Raw genomic sequence first — 20095 nt, 5'->3', positions numbered from 1 at the left:
GTCCCCATTGCGCCACATCCATCCCACTTACGTTTTGAAAAGGGTCATCAGTACTTACCAAGATGAAAGGTGTGTTCCCGCACTGGCTGAGGGGTGTGTCCCTGCTGCTACTGCTCCAGACGGCCATCTCCATGGTGATGCTTCCAAACTCCACCGGCTGGCAGCAGATTCTGGACAAGTATCTGGACGAGGACGGGGACTGGTGGGAGTCCAAGCAAAGAGGAAAGAGGGCAATCACCGACAGTGACGCTCAGCTCATCCTGGACCTTCACAATAAGCTCAGAGGCCAGGTCTATCCTCCTGCTTCAAACATGGAGTACATGGTAGGTAGATGGAGGATGCAGAGTAGCTGTCTATGAAGTAGTGAATTTATACATGCAACACTATACAATGCATTTCTGTGCAGTTTCCTTGTGTTAAAATGCTTTGACCCCATTCTGAACTCCCTAAGAGTGTTGTACACTTGCGGACCATATAGCATTAGTGAACTGACCCAGTCACCAGACCGGCTGGCACTTGTTTCACTTGGCTCACTTACAAGCAGCATGCCAGCATCTAAGCACCTTCACACATGAACCCCCACACACATTAGTCCGTACGCATGTGACTTTGGTTGTTTTGCCAGAAGAGAATTCCTCCAACTTGCCAATGATCACATTACTACTGCATTTTTTTTTTAACTCATGCTAAGAGATTTGTTTGACTTTATCCTTTGGCTATCACGTGTGTGTACAGCGCCAGATCACTTTTCACAGCGCAATTAGAATCAGAGCACGGCACCAAGGCTTGTTTTACCAGCTGTCTCACCCCCCACTGCACACACATACACACACATGCGCCACACACCTTCAGAAAGTCAGTGCTCCACAGTCAACCATCTGGAACTTTTCCTAATACACTACATGTGTAGGCATTGCTTGACCACTACAGTGCGTTGCCACCAACAGTACTTTAGGAGTTTAAAAATCAATACAATGTGCAGAAGGTAATGAGGTTTTATCATCCTTTCATCTCCACTTAAAGAGCTAGAGAACAAAAGGCAGCATTATTCTGTGGTAAAGGCAAATAAACAGTTCCTGCTGGGGGCAATTGCTGGACTGTGTAATTGTATAATTGAGTAGTTGGATTTGAAGACCGCTTGTGTGTGCGTGTGTTTGTGTGTGTGTACGAGTACGTGCGTGAAAGCACTGCTCTGCCTGGCAGGCCTCTGGTTGAGGCACACTCTAGTGGAGAAATGCTGAGCCAGCAGCACACAGCTCCTTTCTACTGTCTCCTGTTACAGTTGGCTGTTTTTTTTTTAGCTGCAGGGGCACCCAGGGGTGAGAGGCATGCAACAAGAGGATGTGAGGTGAGAGAAAGAGAGTAAAAGTTAGCGAGGAAAAGGTAAAAAGGAATAGAAGTCTTTAAGATGAGAAAGGAGCGGCAATGAGAGACAGATGGAGGGAGAGAAAGAATAGCTAAACAGGTGTCAAAAAAATAAAAACAGATGAGAGGGTTGAATAAAGTGAGAGGAAATGAAATGAAAGATGGAGACATTTGGAAGGAGTGCAAAGTAAGAGGAGACAATGAGGATAAGTGCTGAAGTGTTATTTGCAATCCTGCATATGTCAATATCTTTCTAATAAGAAAAGAAATGGTTCCGATCACATGCAACTTGGATTTCAGTGGTTTGCTGCAAATATTTTTGAACAGGGTTCCATATTTCTCAAATTTTCCATCTGTCTGTGTTGAACTGCTGTCACCTTTCAGAAACCTCACAGCTTCAGTGTACTGGAAGACTTCATCGACATGCTCCTCTGCTCTCCCTACACACTCATGCATGCAGATGCTCACCCACACCCGTGAATCCTTGCGCACATACATAGCCAATTGCCCATCAGCGCTGTTATTGTCTACCATTGTATTAAACTGTAACCCGGCAGACCCTCTGTGGCAATCATCACAGAGACTCAGAGATAACATCAGTTCAAATCCCCCCTTTTTCCTCCCTCTTCATCTGTTTCCTTTTCTTGCCCTCTCTCTCTGCCTCCCTCTCTCTTATCCCTGTGGCTCCGTTCCCATTCTGTCATTATCCAACACAGAGGCCCAAAAAATTCCATTAAGCATTCACACTCCGTAGCAATCCACAAAACTTCAATGCTGCTTTAGCAAGGGGACAGCGGTTCTGCCTCTTACTCAAATGTTGACCCACAGGTATAAACAGAGAAGTGTCAGTGTTTGAAGCGCTGTAAGACAAACAGATGGCATCTTGGGAGAAAGGGCTGCACTCAGGTCTGGTCTTAGGTGGCGGTGATATTAGCGGTTTAAGATAAAGCTGTAGTGACATTTTCCTGTTCGGGATGAGTCAGAGTTATGCTGTAGGCGTTTGTCATTTCAATTTATCGGTGGATAATGTGGCTGTTACGATTCACGACCTGTGAAGGCCAATAAGACAATAATTAAAGTCTAGACTAATAAATTTGCTTTGAATTAACTTTTCACAAGATGTTTAATTACGGTAATGTGGACAAGGTTTTAAAACAGTATTTAGACAGCTTCAATGTTAAAAGGGTAATACAGCCATTTAGTGTTGCACTTCCAAAAAGTTAAAGAACTCACAAGACACAGATTAAGAAAAAGAAGGGGAAGAGGTCATGCTCTAGTGAAGCCAAAAGGATAATGTTATCCAAAAATAGCAGAGATGCCATCCTTATATCACTGAACTGGACATTATTCCAGTCTCAGTTGCGCTTTGTGCACAAATACTGCAAACATGAAGCGTAGCAATACATATACTTATGGGAGTCCAGTGTCCATGCTGAACCTGCTTGATGTAATGCCTAGAATGTAAAAAAACAACAACAATAGCTTTTGCTGCAAATGCATTTACAATGAGTGACTTGCAATGGCAACTTTCACAGGATACTGAAGAGAAAACAGACCATAAAAGTCTCCAGAAATGCAAAACACATGTAGATCAAATTGGCAAATTCAAATGAAAAAGCTAAATCGGCAACCTCTCACCTGATGTTTGAGAGTTTCTTGGCCGGGATTTAACTTGACTCCAGTAAAACACCTTCTGGTTAATTTATATCAAATCTGAATCTTAGAGTACCTCCCCCTGTATTTAAGGAATAGCTTCCTGGCTGGGCTTGGAAAGGCCTCTGTTTTCAGAGTCTGACTGTTGGTGTCCAGCAGCAGGTTCACCTAAAAAAGAAAATGTGGGGAACAAAACAAACAGACTGCTTTTGAGCTTTACCCTGGAGGAACTTTAATATTGGTAGCTGATGATACTAAAATATGTTATTATTGATATTGTGAGGATTTAAAGCGCAATATCAGGCCAAACCAAAATACCAGTCTATCCCTACCATTTACTTGTGCAGCTTCTTTTGATGCCTATGAACTGAGACAGCTTCCCTTGATGGTTAATATTTTTTCCACAACTTTAGAAATGTGATTTCCCAACCCTAAAATTATTTGCTGTGCTGTGCTGTGCTGGTCAAACCATGTTCCATGATAATAGGGAGATAATGGGATTCACTGGTTGAAAAAATTCAGACAATGGTCAGTTCCAGGACCTTTTGATATGAGCTGTGAGCTGGAAAACACTATGAAAAATGGTATACCAACTAAGACTGTATTGCTGTGGGAATAAAGCAATGTTTTGGTTGTGGCAGACAATTTAACATAGGAGCACATATGGCAAACCTGCTTTTCAATAATGTCGTACAGTATTCTTTACTATGAATCACATGTCTTTGCACCCATGTCTTCTCTCTCACACATCATAACACCTTGTCCTCCTATATCCTCTGTCAAGTTTCTAATTTCATTTATTTACCTTCTCCAATTCCCATATCTTTATGCCCGCTTTTCAGTATTTCTCTGCATGCACAATTGATTATGAACAGGAAACCCAAACTTGCAAAGGAAGTACCCCTCTGTACCCTTTGGAATGCAACCAGATGACCAAGGATGAAATAATAAAAAAATCTGGCCACGAATGAAGTGTTAAGCGAAATAAACAATGCAGTGTGCACAGTGTTGAAATACTGTGTAGGGGAAGTGTTTTTCTTTATGGGCCCCAGCAGAAGTGCGGTTGAGATGGAAGGGTGGGTGCAGGGGGGGGGTTTGGTTACGAGTTCTCCCCTGCTGGGCTAACTGTGCAAACAACAGCAGCTTGACAAGCCGGCTGCACTGTGTACTAGATTCAGCAGCTAAAAAAATGTGTCTCAGTTGGCTCCTTTCTCTGCAAGTTTGAGGACAATGGAAAGAGTTCCTCATCTGGAAGGATTTTGCCTTTATTTATGATTTAAGACATGCATCAAGAACGTCACAAATCATGTCTTTGTGATACAAACCATAATCAGCAATGTTCCTCTCCAAGACACTGTAAACAGTTTTGGCCCCTCCTGGCTGGAAACCTACTGTACTTGTGGCCAAAGCTAAATGCTTTCAGACCCATAACCATTCATTAATGGTCAAAAACATTGTGTTGACCCTGCTCAAGTACAGAATGTCCAGTGTGCGGTGGTTTGCAGATCGTATGGCAGTTGCCACAACTCAATTCAATGTGTTTCTGTCTGCTTATCAGTGTAAACATTGATTATTTTCTCATGCGAGGAGGTCACTCGTTGAGAAAATCGAAGGATAAAATGACATAGTTAGAAATCAAGGTCATGACTGAACAGCTTACTTCAGCATTCTTCTACCACTGATAGTGACCAGGCTTAAATCTCTCCATTAGCTATTATAGAGGCAAAACATGACCGCCAAGATTACAACATGGACATGACATACTGAAATTGATTCACAGCTCAGTGCCAACAGAGGTCATTTGTGAACCGAGATATTGTTCCTGGTAAACAAACTGTCTTTTCTTTTTTAGTCCTGGTTCCTGTCAGTCATCATTTGGCCTCATTGTGCAAGACACAACACAAGTTACAATCAATGAAGGTGTTATAACACTGGTAACTTACATCTATGCAGGTGTAGTGAAAGATGAGTGAAAAACCTACTCCACACCTCCAATTGTTTATTTTTTCTACATATTTCTACACGTTTTTACCTGACAATTTGACATACCACACTGTGTAATCAAAGCTGCCAATACAACCTTGTTGTTGTTGATTTAAATAAACGTGTCCACTCAACAGCGAGAAGTATTACCAGAAAGAGCTGAAGAAACTGCTCAGAGTTAAGAGTTAATTTGCAGGGCTGCCAGACATCCTGTTGTTAGGTAGGTGTGTGTTTCGGGAGTAATGCAGAGAACAGCAGTTGTTTCTGGTGGGACTGAAAGTGGGTGACGGACGATGGAGGAGGCGGTGGTGCTGGAAGTGGGGGGAGTTATTTTAGTGTCTGTTATTGGATGAGATTTCACTGAGGGTAAGCTATGACTTCCAGGGCCCAATGTGTGAAAGGTGAAAACTTCTGACACCTCCACTGGTATACTAATTCATGTGCGCATGCACACACACATGTAAACTAATTGACTTTCTTAAAGAAAGCTGTTAAATTACACATCCCACACTGAAGGAGAAAGTGAAGGTGTGCAATTAAAGGAACATACAGTATCCTTCAGAGGAATTAAAGCTGGTGTTATTTTAGCATTTTTGATGGTAGAATGTAGGTCAGCAGAGAGGAAGGACACTCTTTGCATTCCCAGAAAACCCCAGAATGGGAATATGATCCCTAAGTATCCAACCAGAGCCAAACTTAACTTAGAGGGCAATTCAGGGAGAGGTAAAGTGAAACAAAAGCTTGCACCCAGACATCTCACCAGAGACATATGGAAAGTATTACTTAAGGAAAAACAGCTTTTGCATTTTTTGAATAACACCCAATCTTAGGGGAAAACCCATCTGGGGTAAGTGAGCTGAGCTGCAACAAGAAAGTCGAAAAGCTCTTTATAAAGCAGCAGTGGAGATCAATGTCTTATTTTTGTATATATTTTTCTGTAGCAGCTCATAGTCCTCATGGCACATGATAAGGAACACTGGTTCAGTGTGTGTTCACATAACACCTCACATCACATTACTGACAGCTGAGCAAATAGCAGTGAAAATCTCCAGTTACTCCCTATCCGTTCTATGACCTGACATTGTATCTTATAGTCCATTAGTAGCAATATAAGCAGTTTTGCATTACATTGGATCAGTTTATTTCTACTACTCACTGAATATGATCCAGAAAAATGCCTCATTTTGTTTTCTGTTTCATCTCTTGCTCAGGTGTGGGACACAGAGTTGGAGCGTACAGCAGAAGAGTGGGCTGAGACCTGTCTTTGGGAACACGGTCCTGCCAGCTTACTGCCACAGATCGGACAGAATCTGGGAGCCCACTGGGGAAGGTAAACAAAAATCCAGTATGCACAGTTTAGGCATACTGTATGCTGGCTTTAATACTATCAAAAGTTGAAGTTAAACATCGCCCTGGTGAAAACGTTTAAGGTCTTTAAAGTCAGCATCTGTATGCATGTAACTTGATGTAATTGAGTTAAGCCAGACACCCCTGAAACTGCCCTGTAAAGCAACCCCTTGACTCTGCATTGTGTTGCGTTGGGTGAAGGAATGATGGATGGGAGGCCTGTGTCACTGTGGTTGGCTCAGACCCAGCACAGTCTGGTGTATTTCTCAGGAACTGGCAAAGTTAGACAGTAGAAATTATATAACAAATATAGTAACATGAAAATATGTGCCTGGATAGGAACAGAATATGTTGGCTCAGACTTAGCATATTCAATTATTTTAGTTGCTTGTTTGTTGCATTATTGGACTATTAACCTTTATGTGTAATTTAGCTCTGTAAAATGCATTACATCCACTTGTTACATGTCTTAGTAGCATTACAACAACACTAACTACACAGATAATTAATATGAATTCACTATATTGGTTCAAAGCACTAAGCTAAACAACCTGCCTTGGGCAAATCTGTCATGAACTGGCAAAGTTAACACAGCTACCAGCAGCATTTACAGACTGAGCGAGGGTGCTGTGAGCCAACACTGCACATATGGCAAGTGGCATACAGACTCTGTTACATGTGTTTGTTCACTTGATCATTTAGTCCTCCCAGAGTATCTGAATACAGCACTGCTTCACATAAGAGATTCTTGTTTCACATCTAATCATATCACTCCACAGTCAAGATGGCCACTTGATTCTATTAAGCAGCAACACCTGGTGCAAAAATCATTGTCAGTCCTCAGTTTCTGCAACCTATTCAGATTCAGAATGTTTGATAGCCAGTTTGAACCTTAATGGCAGTCTTAACAATAGGTGTTCACATTACTGCGGTTAACAATGAATGCTTGCTAAATTATTGTTGTGTAGCTGAGAGTAGTGAAAATCATCTTTTCATCCACATTTTGTATCAAGAGTTTTCTTGTATCAACAAGAGATTTAAGGCACCCTGTCAGACAGGTTTTCTGTGTGTTATTTCTGCTACAGTACAATCCGCATCTACACATCTTGAAGAATAGCTTTAAAATCATGTTTTGGGAAGGATACATTTGAATTTGTATTATGAATAAAACATATTCTAACACTTAAAGTTCAAATACTGTATGGGTATGTAAAAATACTGTTCAAACAGCTTTGATGCATAATATTAACTCCCACACCAATAGAGACACAAGACAATAGAAATGTTGTTTGGAACAATGTCGTCACAGGTACGCTTACTCATTCTCTCTAGGTACCAACCACCCACATTCCATGTGCAGGCCTGGTATGATGAAGTGAAAGATTACTCCTTCCCTTACCCTCAGGAGTGTAACCCCTACTGCCCCTTCAGATGCTCCGGCCCAGTTTGCACTCATTACACACAGGTAACTAAGTATCGATCATACAGTTTAATTTCAGAATTTCGGGGAATTTTATTTAACCTAAGGCTTTGTTATCAGTACTGCAATTTAGTTTTCTCTGGTATGTCTTTTGTAGTTGGTGTGGGCCACCAGCAGTCGGATTGGCTGTGCCATCAACATGTGTTACAACATGAATGTATGGGGACAGATTTGGGCCAAAGCTGTCTATCTTGTCTGCAATTATTCACCAAAGTAAGCACATTTGTTGTTGATGTTCTTTCACAGATGCATGACTGTTATACAGGCTATAAAAATAAAAAAAAATGTTAGATGCTGCTAAATTCAAAGTGGTCACACAAAAAGAGGTCAAAAAGCAGTGTGTGCAATAAGTCTTGCTTTTTATGTGACCTTAACAGGGGAAACTGGTGGGGCCATGCGCCTTATAAACATGGGACCTCATGCTCTGCGTGTCCTCCCAGTTATGGAGGAGGCTGCAAGGACAACCTCTGCTACAAAGGTACGTGTTGGCAAAACAGGAAGACAGAGGAAGAGAAGCTGAGAAAATAATTGTTCATTATGTTTTTTGTGACTTTACTTGAAGATGACAATTCCAACCTTCCACATGAGGAAACGGAAGAAAACAACTTCATCGAGCCAGAGGCCCCACGTACTCCACAGAGGTCCTGGCCCAGGGTCTCCAGGCCCGAGCCTCCCAGTTTCTCCAAACCAGCCCCCACCAAGCCCCCCACAAAGGACCTGCAAAAGAATGAAGTGGTCAACACAGAGCAGATGTGTAAGCTGCCATTTAACTGTTTATTCTGGATCCAGTTTCATCTCAAAATGGGGGGTATAGGATCTGGTTTTTGGGATGGGAGGTGCACATAGTGGTAAGAAGAACTGTATAGGACAAGATCTAAAGAAAAATGTTTTCAAAATTTAGTCAAAACCAAAGAATTTGTGAATAGCTGTCTCTGCTTAGTGAGCAATAATGTATAACTAGGAAGAAAGAAAGAAAAGGAAAAGGCCTTGACCGGAAATGTTTTTCTTGCTATTTATCTTAAATTGCCTTGATGTTCTGTAGTCTTTATCTGTCATCTCCCTGATTAACCCTGACAGTTTCTGAAGTGTACTTAATATTGCAAGTCACTCTTTGGAGACGGGGGGGGGGGCTCTATTTTAGCATGATCCCCTGAGTGTGTGTTTGCTTTTGGCCGGCTGAGAGGGGTTGAGGGGTGAGAGGGGCTTGCTGTGGTTTTTAAATGGCTTCCTCTCTGCAGTGCAAGGGGCCTGTGCTTGTAAGCTGAGACACTTCCTCCAGTATTGCTGACCACTCTGAACCTTGTTGCAGGAATTCGTCTCTTTTGGTTCTTGAAACATCACAACAATACTCTTCACTGAGTGTCACTCAACTCAGCCTCTGTAGCAGCTGATGCATGTTGGTGCTTGTACCAGTATTGAAAGGCTTTGATGTTTATGTGTTGCAGCTCAGCTTGTGACCTGTGACACTAAGCTTCGAGATCAGTGTAAAGGAACAACATGCAATAGGTACAGTCAAGATGAATTATATTGAAAACTAAATAAACACAATGACATCTATATCTATTTATCTACATTTTCACCTATTTCATTCTGTATTACTCCACAGATATGAGTGTCCAGCTGGATGCTTAGATACTACAGGAAAAGTAGTTGGGACAGTTTACTATGAAATGGTGAGTGAGTCCCTCAGCAAAACGTTGAAGTGCTACTTGCCTATTACCGTGTCAGCAAAATGACATGTAAAGTAAATAATGGCCTGAATAGTGTGCTCTCTGTTTTGCAGCAATCCAGTGTGTGCAGAGCTGGTCTACATGCTGGTGTCATAGATAATGATGGAGGATGGATGGATGTAACAAGACAAGGAAGAAAGGACTTTTTCATCAAATCCAACAAGAATGGAGTCGGATCTCTAGGGTGAGACTGTAATATTTAGAATTTATACTGGATTTGTGTGATGTTAGGAAAATATTCTAAAAATAGGGAGAAATAATGTGATCTCTGTGTGTTTTCCCTTGACAGAAAATATCAGAGCGCTAATTCCTTCACAGTTTTCAGAGTAGCAGGTACGTGTGACAACTACTAACAACTATGTGACACTTTAATTATGACATGTTACATTTCATATGAAATGACTCATTATTAGCTGTGCTGCAAATCGTTGTATTTCTGTCTTTCAGTCAGAGCCATCACATGTGAAGCCACAGTCGCACAGCTGTGTTCATACCAAAAGCCCGCAAAACATTGCCCAAGGTATGAACCTGACTGTATGTACATCAGTCTCCTTAATAACTCAAGGTTCTCACCTTCATGTAAATTCACCTATATTCAACTTTTCCTTTTTTAGATTATTCTGCCCAAGTAACTGTTTAGAAGAGAACCCACACATATCCAGAGTAATTGGCACCACAGTATACTCTGATGTAAGTCTCTGTTTTTTTAATTTAAATGGGTAAAAACCTTTCCAACCTTCAGGTCAACACAGAACTGAATCAACCTTTACCGTTACCTTTCTTCTGGTATTGCTCCTGCAGAAATCCAGTATATGCCGGGCAGCTGTCCATGCTGGAGTCATCAAGAACGATGTGGGTGGCTACATCGATGTGATGCCAGTGGAAAAGAGGAAACACTACATTGCCTCATATCAGAATGGCATTGTCTCTGAAAGGTATGGGACGTCTTATGGACATTCTCCTAATAACTGGGCTGACCTGTATGTTTCAAACTGGTGTGTAAAGCATGATGAGTTCCACTGGCATGTGCAGTTTTAGTGTAAATGTGGGTGTGTTTGTATTTTTTAATCTTTTTTAATCTTTTGTATCATGCACATTTCCGGGCCTATGTTTAAATTCTGAGGCTCTGCTGAAATATCTTCATTGCATGATTTGCTGTTTTAAAAAAAACTCATTTATTTTATACATTTATACTTTATGCATCCCCTCAGTTCAGCCTCTGTCTGAAACAGGCCATTTTAGCTCCTGCTTCTTTAAGGCCCCCTCCTGATGAGCCCACTCTATTATTATTGGTTAGCTTTTGGAAGCTGCATCTTGGCAGACCTCAAATGCTACATAAACAGACAATAGCAGTCAGATTTCACTTATTTTTTTACAACGCAAAAAAAACATACAACAATCTTAGCAATAAGGGCTATGGAACGGATAGCCATTTGTGGGCATGTACAAACAAAATCAAAACAGAACAGTGTGAAAACACAAAATAAATTTAATATCAGAAGGTTCCTGGTATACTGTCATGGAGTTAATTGTTTAGTAAGATTTATGGTTCTACATCGGTATTGTGTCTTAGATCTTGGGTGAAAAGTGAAGGGGTTAATTTGCTGGGGCATAGAGAGGAGGAGTGAGAAATCAATGGCTTTCAGGTAGAGAGACATTTATCCACTCTGCTCTCTGCTCTCCCTTGTGGACCTAATCTTTTCAAGATGCAGGCAGTTCATTACATCTCTCACGCAGTGCACATGGGAGGGTGATTAGCATGCTTCTAGTTTAAAATAATTAATTGCTTGGCAATCAGAGTAGAAAAGATGAGTGCATCTCTTTGTGATTCTAGAAAAAAAGGTTAGTTTATTTATTGTAAGCCAAAAAGAACAAAGGTCCAAAGCTTAATCTAGTGACTCCAATAATGGAAACAAAGAATGAATTCCAGAATGAATTCAGAGCAGGGAAAAGCCAAAACATATGCATTGAGAAGGCAGAATCATTCCAGCATCTATCACAAACCAGATCAATACTGCTTAAAAGTGTAGACAGTTTTAGCTTCGTCCAACCAATATGGTTAATGAAATGAGGTTGGATATAGTGAAGAAAGGAGGACTCTGGATGGATTCTGCCTTATAGTCTGTCTTTTCTTTCTGTGAAAACACATACTTCAAATTAGTCCCTAACTGCTCTCACATAGCACATTGGAGAAGAAATTGAAGTGAAAATTGGGTCATGTGGAATAGAATAGAAACAGCTTTTTATGCATGGACATTATAGTTCAGTACTTTGTCTGGTTATGTTTAGGTGGGTGTTTAATGAATTGTATGAAAGGTGTACTTTCCAAGACAAAAACCTGATTATGTGATATATAAAAAGACATGCCTCAGGTATTTACAATGTGATAATTGGTAACAGGAGTATCCTTGCAAAACAGACTTTTGATATCGATATTCTATGATATTTAAGTGAGGAAAAAGCCACTTGAGAACTAAATCAATGTTTCAGATACAGAACAAACCATCCCTATCAGCAAAGTTGTGGATGTTAGTTAATAACAGTTTCAGATGAATGGCTATCTCATCAAACCCTTGAACCTTGAAGTAAAAGGATGGAATATAGGGAAGGCTATGGAATGCTAGGAGTGTGCTCATTCAGGCAGTACTTGTAACCTTAAAATTCAAAACATCTGAACTGTCAGCATTTACGGAGTGTTTTATTGCTCTAATAGAGTAAGAGTGGGCATCAATTATGGGGAACAAAATAAGCTCTCTGCATCTGAACCCATGCAGAGGTCAAATCACTGAGGCCATGTGGATCATGTCGACAGTGTACAGTAAGATGCAATTAATAAACTCCCATGTGTTGTTGATTTACAGGTAAGTATACCTCACTTGATGCCATTAAAAAGGCCCACAAAGCAGAAAATTTTGCTCTTGCTTAAGTGAGATCATAATCAGAGACAACTCCAAAGTTAGAATAAAGGACCTGAAGCACTGCAGACAAATGCATCATCAGCATAGGGGTATATTTTTGATGAAATCACCTTATCTTTTTGTTATGCATGCTTCAAAGAAGAGGGTTGCAAGTAGACAACCCTGTTCAGTGCCATGTGCTAACACAGACTAGGAAATGAGAGATATCATTGGTTTGTACGGAGGCTGTTGGAATGTTAAGAAGCTTAACCCAGGCAATAAAGAACTCAACCAATTCAAATATTTTCAGAGTGTAAAAAAGTATGGCACTCTGCATTGTCACATAGCTCTTCTGCCTTAAGAAAATTAAGTAGCTTCAACTTTTTTGAATTAGAAGATTGATTTGTTTTGGCAGGATGTAATTAAACTCACAAGCCAAGATTTTAGTGATGACTTCGGCAATATTGGGGCAAAGACTAGCCTATAACTATCATGGTAACGTAGATGTCTGTCACCATAATCATTAAAATGTTCAAAATTATTATTCCTTCATAATGAGTCCTCAGTAACTGAAAGCAACTGTTAACAAAGAGGGGAGCTTGTGATTACACAGGAAAAATCTTTTCTGATGCTAATACAGTGAGAGCATGTCTTAAATCCATGCTGTACCAGTACAACAGCATTAAGGTGACAGGTCAGTACCAGCCTCTGTTAAAGCTAAAGTGACCCACATACTGTACTGTATATTCTGTTCCATTTATTTAGAAAAATTCAATTACAGCAACTTTGGACTGTTCTGTTGTCTGCAGAATGACTGCTGTTAACATGACCTGTGCAAAGGACAGACACAGTCTCATTTATTATATAGCCTCCCCTCTCTCTTTCTGCCCTCTGTCTTTCCTTGTCTCTGACCACTACATTTATCTTTGTCACACTGCTGAGAGGTCTGACGTCTGTTAGTATCTGCCCATCATTTATCTGTCTCCTTTAACTTCACAACATGTCTGTCTTTGTTGGATTAACACATGAAGTCCCCTGTGTTTGTGTAGAAATGATGGTTTATCTATTTTCTCAGGGAGCTTCAGCCTCTATCTGTTTGTGTCCCATCTGTCATCAGAGTGTCAGACGAAACACTGACGTGGACATTTCTCAGTAAACCCTGAAATATATCTGTTTGTGTGTGTCTGTCATATGTCTCTCTGCAAAAGGCTGGGACATGTTCTGTATCTGACACATGCCGCACTTAAACTGACTCTCCCTCTTGTTTCTTTCTTCCCTGCAGTCTTCAAAACCCTCCTGGAGGGAAGGCGTTCCGGGTGTTTGCTGTGATTTGAGTGCCCCGGAGGGCGGCTTCACCAAACAGAAAGCGCACTTGGGCTGGTGAATAGGCAGTAATCAAGCCCTGTTGTCAAATTCAATGACTGAAATGTTTCTGGCTTTGCTACACTCCAGAGGTTAGAGGTCGTCTCCATGACAACACAAACTGAGCAACAAAAACTTGACACATACACAATGAGAACCTGTCTGGACTCACTCACATGGAGTTTTCAATTTTTCATCTTTAACGGGAAATTTTTATAAACTGTAAATATCTCTGCATTGTTCACTAATGTTGTGTTTTGTACATATTTGTCAATAGTCCTACATTTGTTTTATCTTTGTGCCATTGTCTTGCCTTGTGTAACAAATAGCTGTGTATGAATACTGATTATAGATATCCTATGATATAACATTTGAATGGCATATCATTTTTATTGTCTGGCACATTTTTACTGGTGCTCTGGAAAGGGGTTGCATCATATTTTGTACTTTTTTAATGATTGGGGAACAAATTGTCGCATTTATTTTTATATGATTATGCTTATATATATATATATATATATATATATATATATATATATCAATATGGTTTATAAAGGATGCTGCTATATGTTTTTTATTGTTATTGTAATTTCCAATGTGATGGTTTTATTTGTTTGTCAGATAATGTGGTTTAGTCAAAACTCCCTGCAGGTCGGGAAGTACAGTCAACCCTCTCAGTTGTCGTTCTCAAAACAAAACTTATTATGTCTGACTTCATCATGAATTGCATTTGGATGTCTGAACCCAAAACTGATTTAGGTAATATATGGTCCTCTTCCTGTAACATCGATGAACAGAAACAATAATATGCAACAGTTTTATTTTATACAGTATCAACAAATATACCAGCTCTCAGCTTACTTTAATCTGCCATCATTATAATGGGCAATTAAATGTATTTTTGTTTCTGTTTCTCTGTGCATCATATATATTTTCCTACCCCAGGTTTTTTGGAAATGTTCATTTTGCAATAAAATATTACATCAACCACAATACCTGTGCCGTTAATGCACTCACAATGTCTATTTTATATTTCCAAAATAGATGACTTGTAACATGATCATAACTCAGATAAAGGTTTACTCATAGTGATGTATCCTAGCCTCACACACCACAGTGCATTAGGTTTCATTTCATCCTGGATATAGTCAGATCCAGGATAAAATGAAAAAGAGCTTGTAAATAATATTTTTAATTTCCACACTTTGACAGGAAAAGTTCACATGTTAGTCTCCAGATGAAAGAGATACAAATGACAAATCTTAAACTGGCTAAATATTAGCAGTCCAAAACGGGCAAACTATGCATACAGATGGATGTCAGTGGTCCTTGAACAGTTCATCTGATATGGGTCATAATACCTCCATATTAAAGCTGACAATCTGCACTAAAACCCCATTGCCAATGAGTCATTTCACATTTGCTCTAACCCAATGGATAAGCACGCCGAGCCAAACACCAAAGATCAAAGTACCTCAGGGAGCCACTGAAGTGGTAGGTTTTGTGGGTTGGATGAAGAATAACTGCTTCTCAACTGAACCCAATCCCCCATACTTGCTCTACTTGTGGGAGAGGCCTGCACAACTTACATGAAAGTCTTTCAGGATGTGCCCCCCCCCACTTACTCCAAATATCAATACTGGTTATTCATTCAAGTCTTGGTGAGTGGAAGCGTCTCATTCTCAATGTCCCAGCTTTTCCCTTTGGCTCCGGCACCAGGGAGTGCAGTCGTCACTCCTCATTTGCTTCTGAGCAGCAATGGAGCGAAATGACCAATCCATAATGGGTTCCACCATATCCATGTCTGACAGTGTTATGATGTCTGGAGGGCTGCAATGGGTTGTGACTCGAGTTGCCAGTCTTTGTTATCCCCCAGACAAGTGCTACTAAATCTTACATGATGTGTCGGGATATACAGCTACTGGCCTGGTGACACCGATGTGACACAATATAAATGCATCCTTGTTAAATGAATTTTGTGGGGGAATTGTTATAATTATATATCTATCTGCATTAACAGATGTCATTGCACATTTGTAAAAACAGATGCAACATGCTGACCCTCACAACAAATGTAAAATAACTAGGTGAAGATGGATTAGGTAAAAAGATGATTGTGTGTGTGTGTGTGTGTGTGTGTGTGTCTATGTCTGAGGCTCACAGCCTCAAAGACCACTTAAAAATACACTCGTGTTCAGTACGTGCCCACAAACATGCACACACTCATTCACACTCTGACACATCATGTTTAGCTTAACCTCGATCACTTGTGATTGGCTGAGCTGTACAGGAGAAAGGGCTGTGGAGTGATTGATAGGCCGTCCATGTGCGGCAAAGTCCTGTGAGAGGAAAAAAAGAGGCATACATCAGACAGGTGTCAAAATTCACAGCAGGGTGTGGTGATAGGTGGCATTCAGAGGCTCTGAAGAATGAAAGGCAAGAGGATGAGAAGGAGAATGAAAGGGAGAAAATGGGGGACAGAGGAAAGGGCAGAGAGATAACCTGAACACTAGAGAAAACAGCTTGACGTTTTGAATTTTCCAATACCTTCATAATCATTGGAATAGCAGAAATTCTCACCTTTTCCTAACTACTTAAATTCATGAAAACAATACAAAACTCAAAATTTGCATGAGCAATTTTAGAACATTGCTGCATGACTTCAAATAATTAAAGAAGAAGTTGAACAGATCAGCTTAAAGTAATGTATGTGTGCATTAGGAACATTAGGAACAAACTAACAGGCCGTGTTCACACCTGGCATTACAGTGACATAGTATTGAGTGATTCGATCATAAGTAGATAGCTATAAGTATGTCACTTAACACCTAGCATTAGAATGCATCTCCCCATGCATCTCGAGTGACCACTTGTGATCGTATCTCGCTTCCCTGTTTTATATAAAAATTGCCACGTGCATAATTTCTGTTCGCAAAGATCAAATGCGTTGTTGCTTTTGAGTGGCAGGAGGCAGCACTTCTTGTAGCTAGTCTGCCAGAACTTAAATGAAGATGAAGTTTGCAGACATCAAAACTCTTTGGACCAAATCATACAGCGTGTTTCATGTGTACTCCTCCCCAAGAATCCATGTTGACCACGTTGTGGCTTCTTCTTGTTTGTTTTGTACTTTAATATGACTTAATGCAGAGGACGTCATTTGCATAGTCTGTCATTTATTGTAGCCCAGAAGACATTTGTGTACACACTGCTAGAAGAATGTGACCATATGTGGCCCAAACAACCTCTGAATGTTGGCTGAGCAATTGGATGTGTCCTCAATGCATCTTGGATGCATTAACATTGTACTTAGAGCTGTCCACTTGTGATTGGATCACCCAAGATGCATTTTAATGCCGGGTGTGAACAGGTCAGAGTGACAGCCACGGGCTTATTAAGACCAAGGAGACTGAATGCCGTGAAGACAGATGGGATGAAAGACAAGCTTGCACCTAGCAGGGTCTGCATGGTGCCACCAGTGTTTTCAGACTGTCGTTTAAAATAAGGAAGGCCATTAATAACCTCCTCACTGTGCTCTGCTCAGCTGCAGTCTGGCGCGTCTTGTGGAGCTAAATGTGGCGCTGCAATGGCAGCAGACTGGCAGACTGTGTCAAAGAGACCATATATACCTGAGGAGAGGAAAAAAGAGAGGGAGGCAGGCAGACAGAGTTTGTATGTGGTTCTGCATTTGTCTGTGCTGTATATGTGTGTGTTTATATGTGTGTGTGTGTGTGTGTGTGTGTGTGTGTGTGTGTGTGTGTGTGTGTGTGTGTGTGTGTGTGTGTGTGTGTGTGTGTGCGCGCGCAAGTGCTGTATGTTTGGGTCTAATTGTATTGCTCATGTTGGATGCTGCTCTTTTCGCTTACTCACCTGTTTGTTTATGTGTTATGTGTGTGCCGCCTGTTCTCCTGTGGTTGGATGAGAATCAGATAGCAGTGATGCAGTCAGGGAAGCCGTCAGTGCTGAGGTGAAAAGTTATGGTTGCCAGTGGTAATGACTGTGTTCCTTCTTGTCAAGCCTTTACTTTGGCAGATGAACAAAACATAAAATTTGACAGGGAGTGGGTTTTTTCCCCCCATGATCCAAAAATATTACATGTACATAGCCACACTGTGAATGTGTTTTTGCCAAAGATGGAGTGGGTACTTTGGTGGAGAAAGAAATAAGCTTTTCCTGAGTGGCAAGGTGACTCATATAATTATTGAGTTATTTTAGGGCTCTAGGCTTTTAAAACAAACCTCTGACAAATTTTAGACATTTGATTTAACCATTCATTACCAACAGGCTTTTCTGTGACCAACCCACCCAACTACTAGACAGCAATTGAAAATCTTACAGCATGCATTTAGATTGCTGTTTCACCCTGTTCATTTGGGGAATTCTTGGGGAATATGAGATATTCAAATTGATACTGGGAATATGCCAATCAGCAGGATAACACAAGGTCATGCATGCCTATAGACTGGTGCATATGTTTAAAAAAAAACCTGCTAAATTATAGCATTATTCTTGAAATGTTTTCTTTAAACGTGTGTCCTATCTTACAAGACCTCTCAAAACACAACAATATTTACCATAGCTACAACTATTGTATTGAGGTGTGACCAGTGTGATGTGAATGTCTATTGTATGCTAATGTAATCTATAATGAGACCCTTGAGTAGCACAAATTCCAATCTAGGATCAAGATTATGCTATTATTATTATTATGCTATTTGAGAGTCCAGAGCTAACGGTTGCTAATATCAAGTTTAGGTTGCTGCTAACTAAGCAGTTTGTCTTGACGTGTTGGTGCCATCGATATGTTGGTGATTTCAATTCGTTTTTCCATCACTAGCTAAGTGTGACACGTTTTCCAGTGTGAGCTAATGCTATTTTCTCTGTTGTGAAAATGGGAGTGCAGACAGAGCAAATTGTGTTTTGTTCTGCTATTTCACTAATTGTAGCTCATGGCAATCTGGGTTAGCTTGCACCTATTTTTGAGCTTAAACAACCATTGTAAGTGTATCCTTATACTGTAGCTGTAATCTTTTCAGAACAGTAACGTTTTGTGTGTGTGTTTGTGCACACAGCTAATATTAGAAGTGTAGTAAAAACAAAAACAGGATTGTTATGCCTATCTCCACTTTTATTCTAATATAAGTACAAATAATTGTGCTGCCTCAACAGATACAGATACAAATACAAATACTGGGTTCACTGCACATCCCTCTTTCCAACACAAATAAATGAAGCTTTTGGAGAGAAGTTTCCTTTGTTTGATAGAAAATTAAGAAACATATGAGATTTTGTCGCTGCAAAATTATTTCATCTATGTATACTCAGATGAGTAGAAAGCTCAGTTAAAAACATATGGCAAGTGCTCCTTACAGGTTATGCTAAACTGCATCTAGATTTTTTAAATGCTAGCTGTTGTGCTGTCTGCTACTGTCTTCCTCTCTTTTATAGAGATCCACACAATGATTTAATGATGAGCATACAAGCATTTTACTAGCACATCAGACAAATTATTGTCAACATTTTGCACACATTAGACACCAATACTGACATTTCTGTCTGTATAAATGGGTGCCAGTGAAGCAATTTTATGCTCAGGATGCAGATGTGGGCCACATGTAAAAGCCTTTCTAAAACAAGCACTGTGGAATAGGGAAAGTTGTGCTTACAGTACCTCTCCAGGAGGGGCTGGCTGCCTCCCAGACTGCTCTGCTGTTAGATCTGCCCCTCAGAATAAATAATGACAAGTCCTCATCATCTGGACACTTAAAGAAACTAATTCATATCTTTTGTCTGGATGTCGATTTACTCAAGTATTTCTTGATGCTTCAGAGGATCAATGTTTTATAGCAGCCCCACTTTTACACAATATATTTCTACAAGTCAGCTGTCTAAATGGGGAGAGGCTTTGTGTTTATCCTCCAGATGTGGGTCAGTTGAGATTGTGTTAATAATAACAGGAAGTTGACTGAGATTCAAAGAGCCCTGCCTATCCGAGGCACAATCAGACGACCTGCGTGTAAAACAAACACTTGTTTGCAAAGGAAAAGAAAAGAAATGTTGAGAAAGAGCTGGAACGTAGATGCTTGGCAAGACAACAATGAGTAGTCAGAGCAGAGCTACATACAGTTGAGTATCATGGCCAGACAATGCATGGGCACACACACTCCTTTGCAGTCAGACATAATACAAGAAAAAGGAAGTGGGAGAGTCTTGGGCCAAGGCCTGGAGGGCCCAGGGGTAGTGAAGCACAGCATGAAAAATGAAAAAAGAAAACTCATGAA

At 40.4% G+C, this 20095-nt stretch overlaps 1 protein-coding gene across 1 annotated transcript; it reads left to right on the top strand.

Annotated features, from left to right (window-relative positions):
- Positions 1-62: 62 nt before the first annotated feature.
- crispld1a (cysteine-rich secretory protein LCCL domain containing 1a) lies at positions 63-13789 on the top strand. Its single transcript, XM_062441653.1, has 14 exons — positions 63-323; positions 6213-6331; positions 7681-7813; positions 7926-8041; positions 8206-8306; positions 8391-8582; positions 9274-9334; positions 9435-9501; positions 9612-9742; positions 9848-9891; positions 10006-10078; positions 10173-10248; positions 10360-10493; positions 13738-13789. Exons 1-14 carry the CDS (start codon positions 63-65, stop codon positions 13787-13789), a joined length of 1560 nt encoding a protein of 519 aa, XP_062297637.1.
- The last annotated feature ends 6306 nt before the right edge of the window (positions 13790-20095 follow it).

This window comes from Scomber scombrus, chromosome 20 (genome assembly GCF_963691925.1).
Source record: "Scomber scombrus chromosome 20, fScoSco1.1, whole genome shotgun sequence".
NCBI classification, from domain to species: domain Eukaryota; kingdom Metazoa; phylum Chordata; class Actinopteri; order Scombriformes; family Scombridae; genus Scomber; species Scomber scombrus.
Note: the sequence above shows the minus strand (reverse complement) of the source record. Positions and strands in the feature narration are given on the sequence as shown.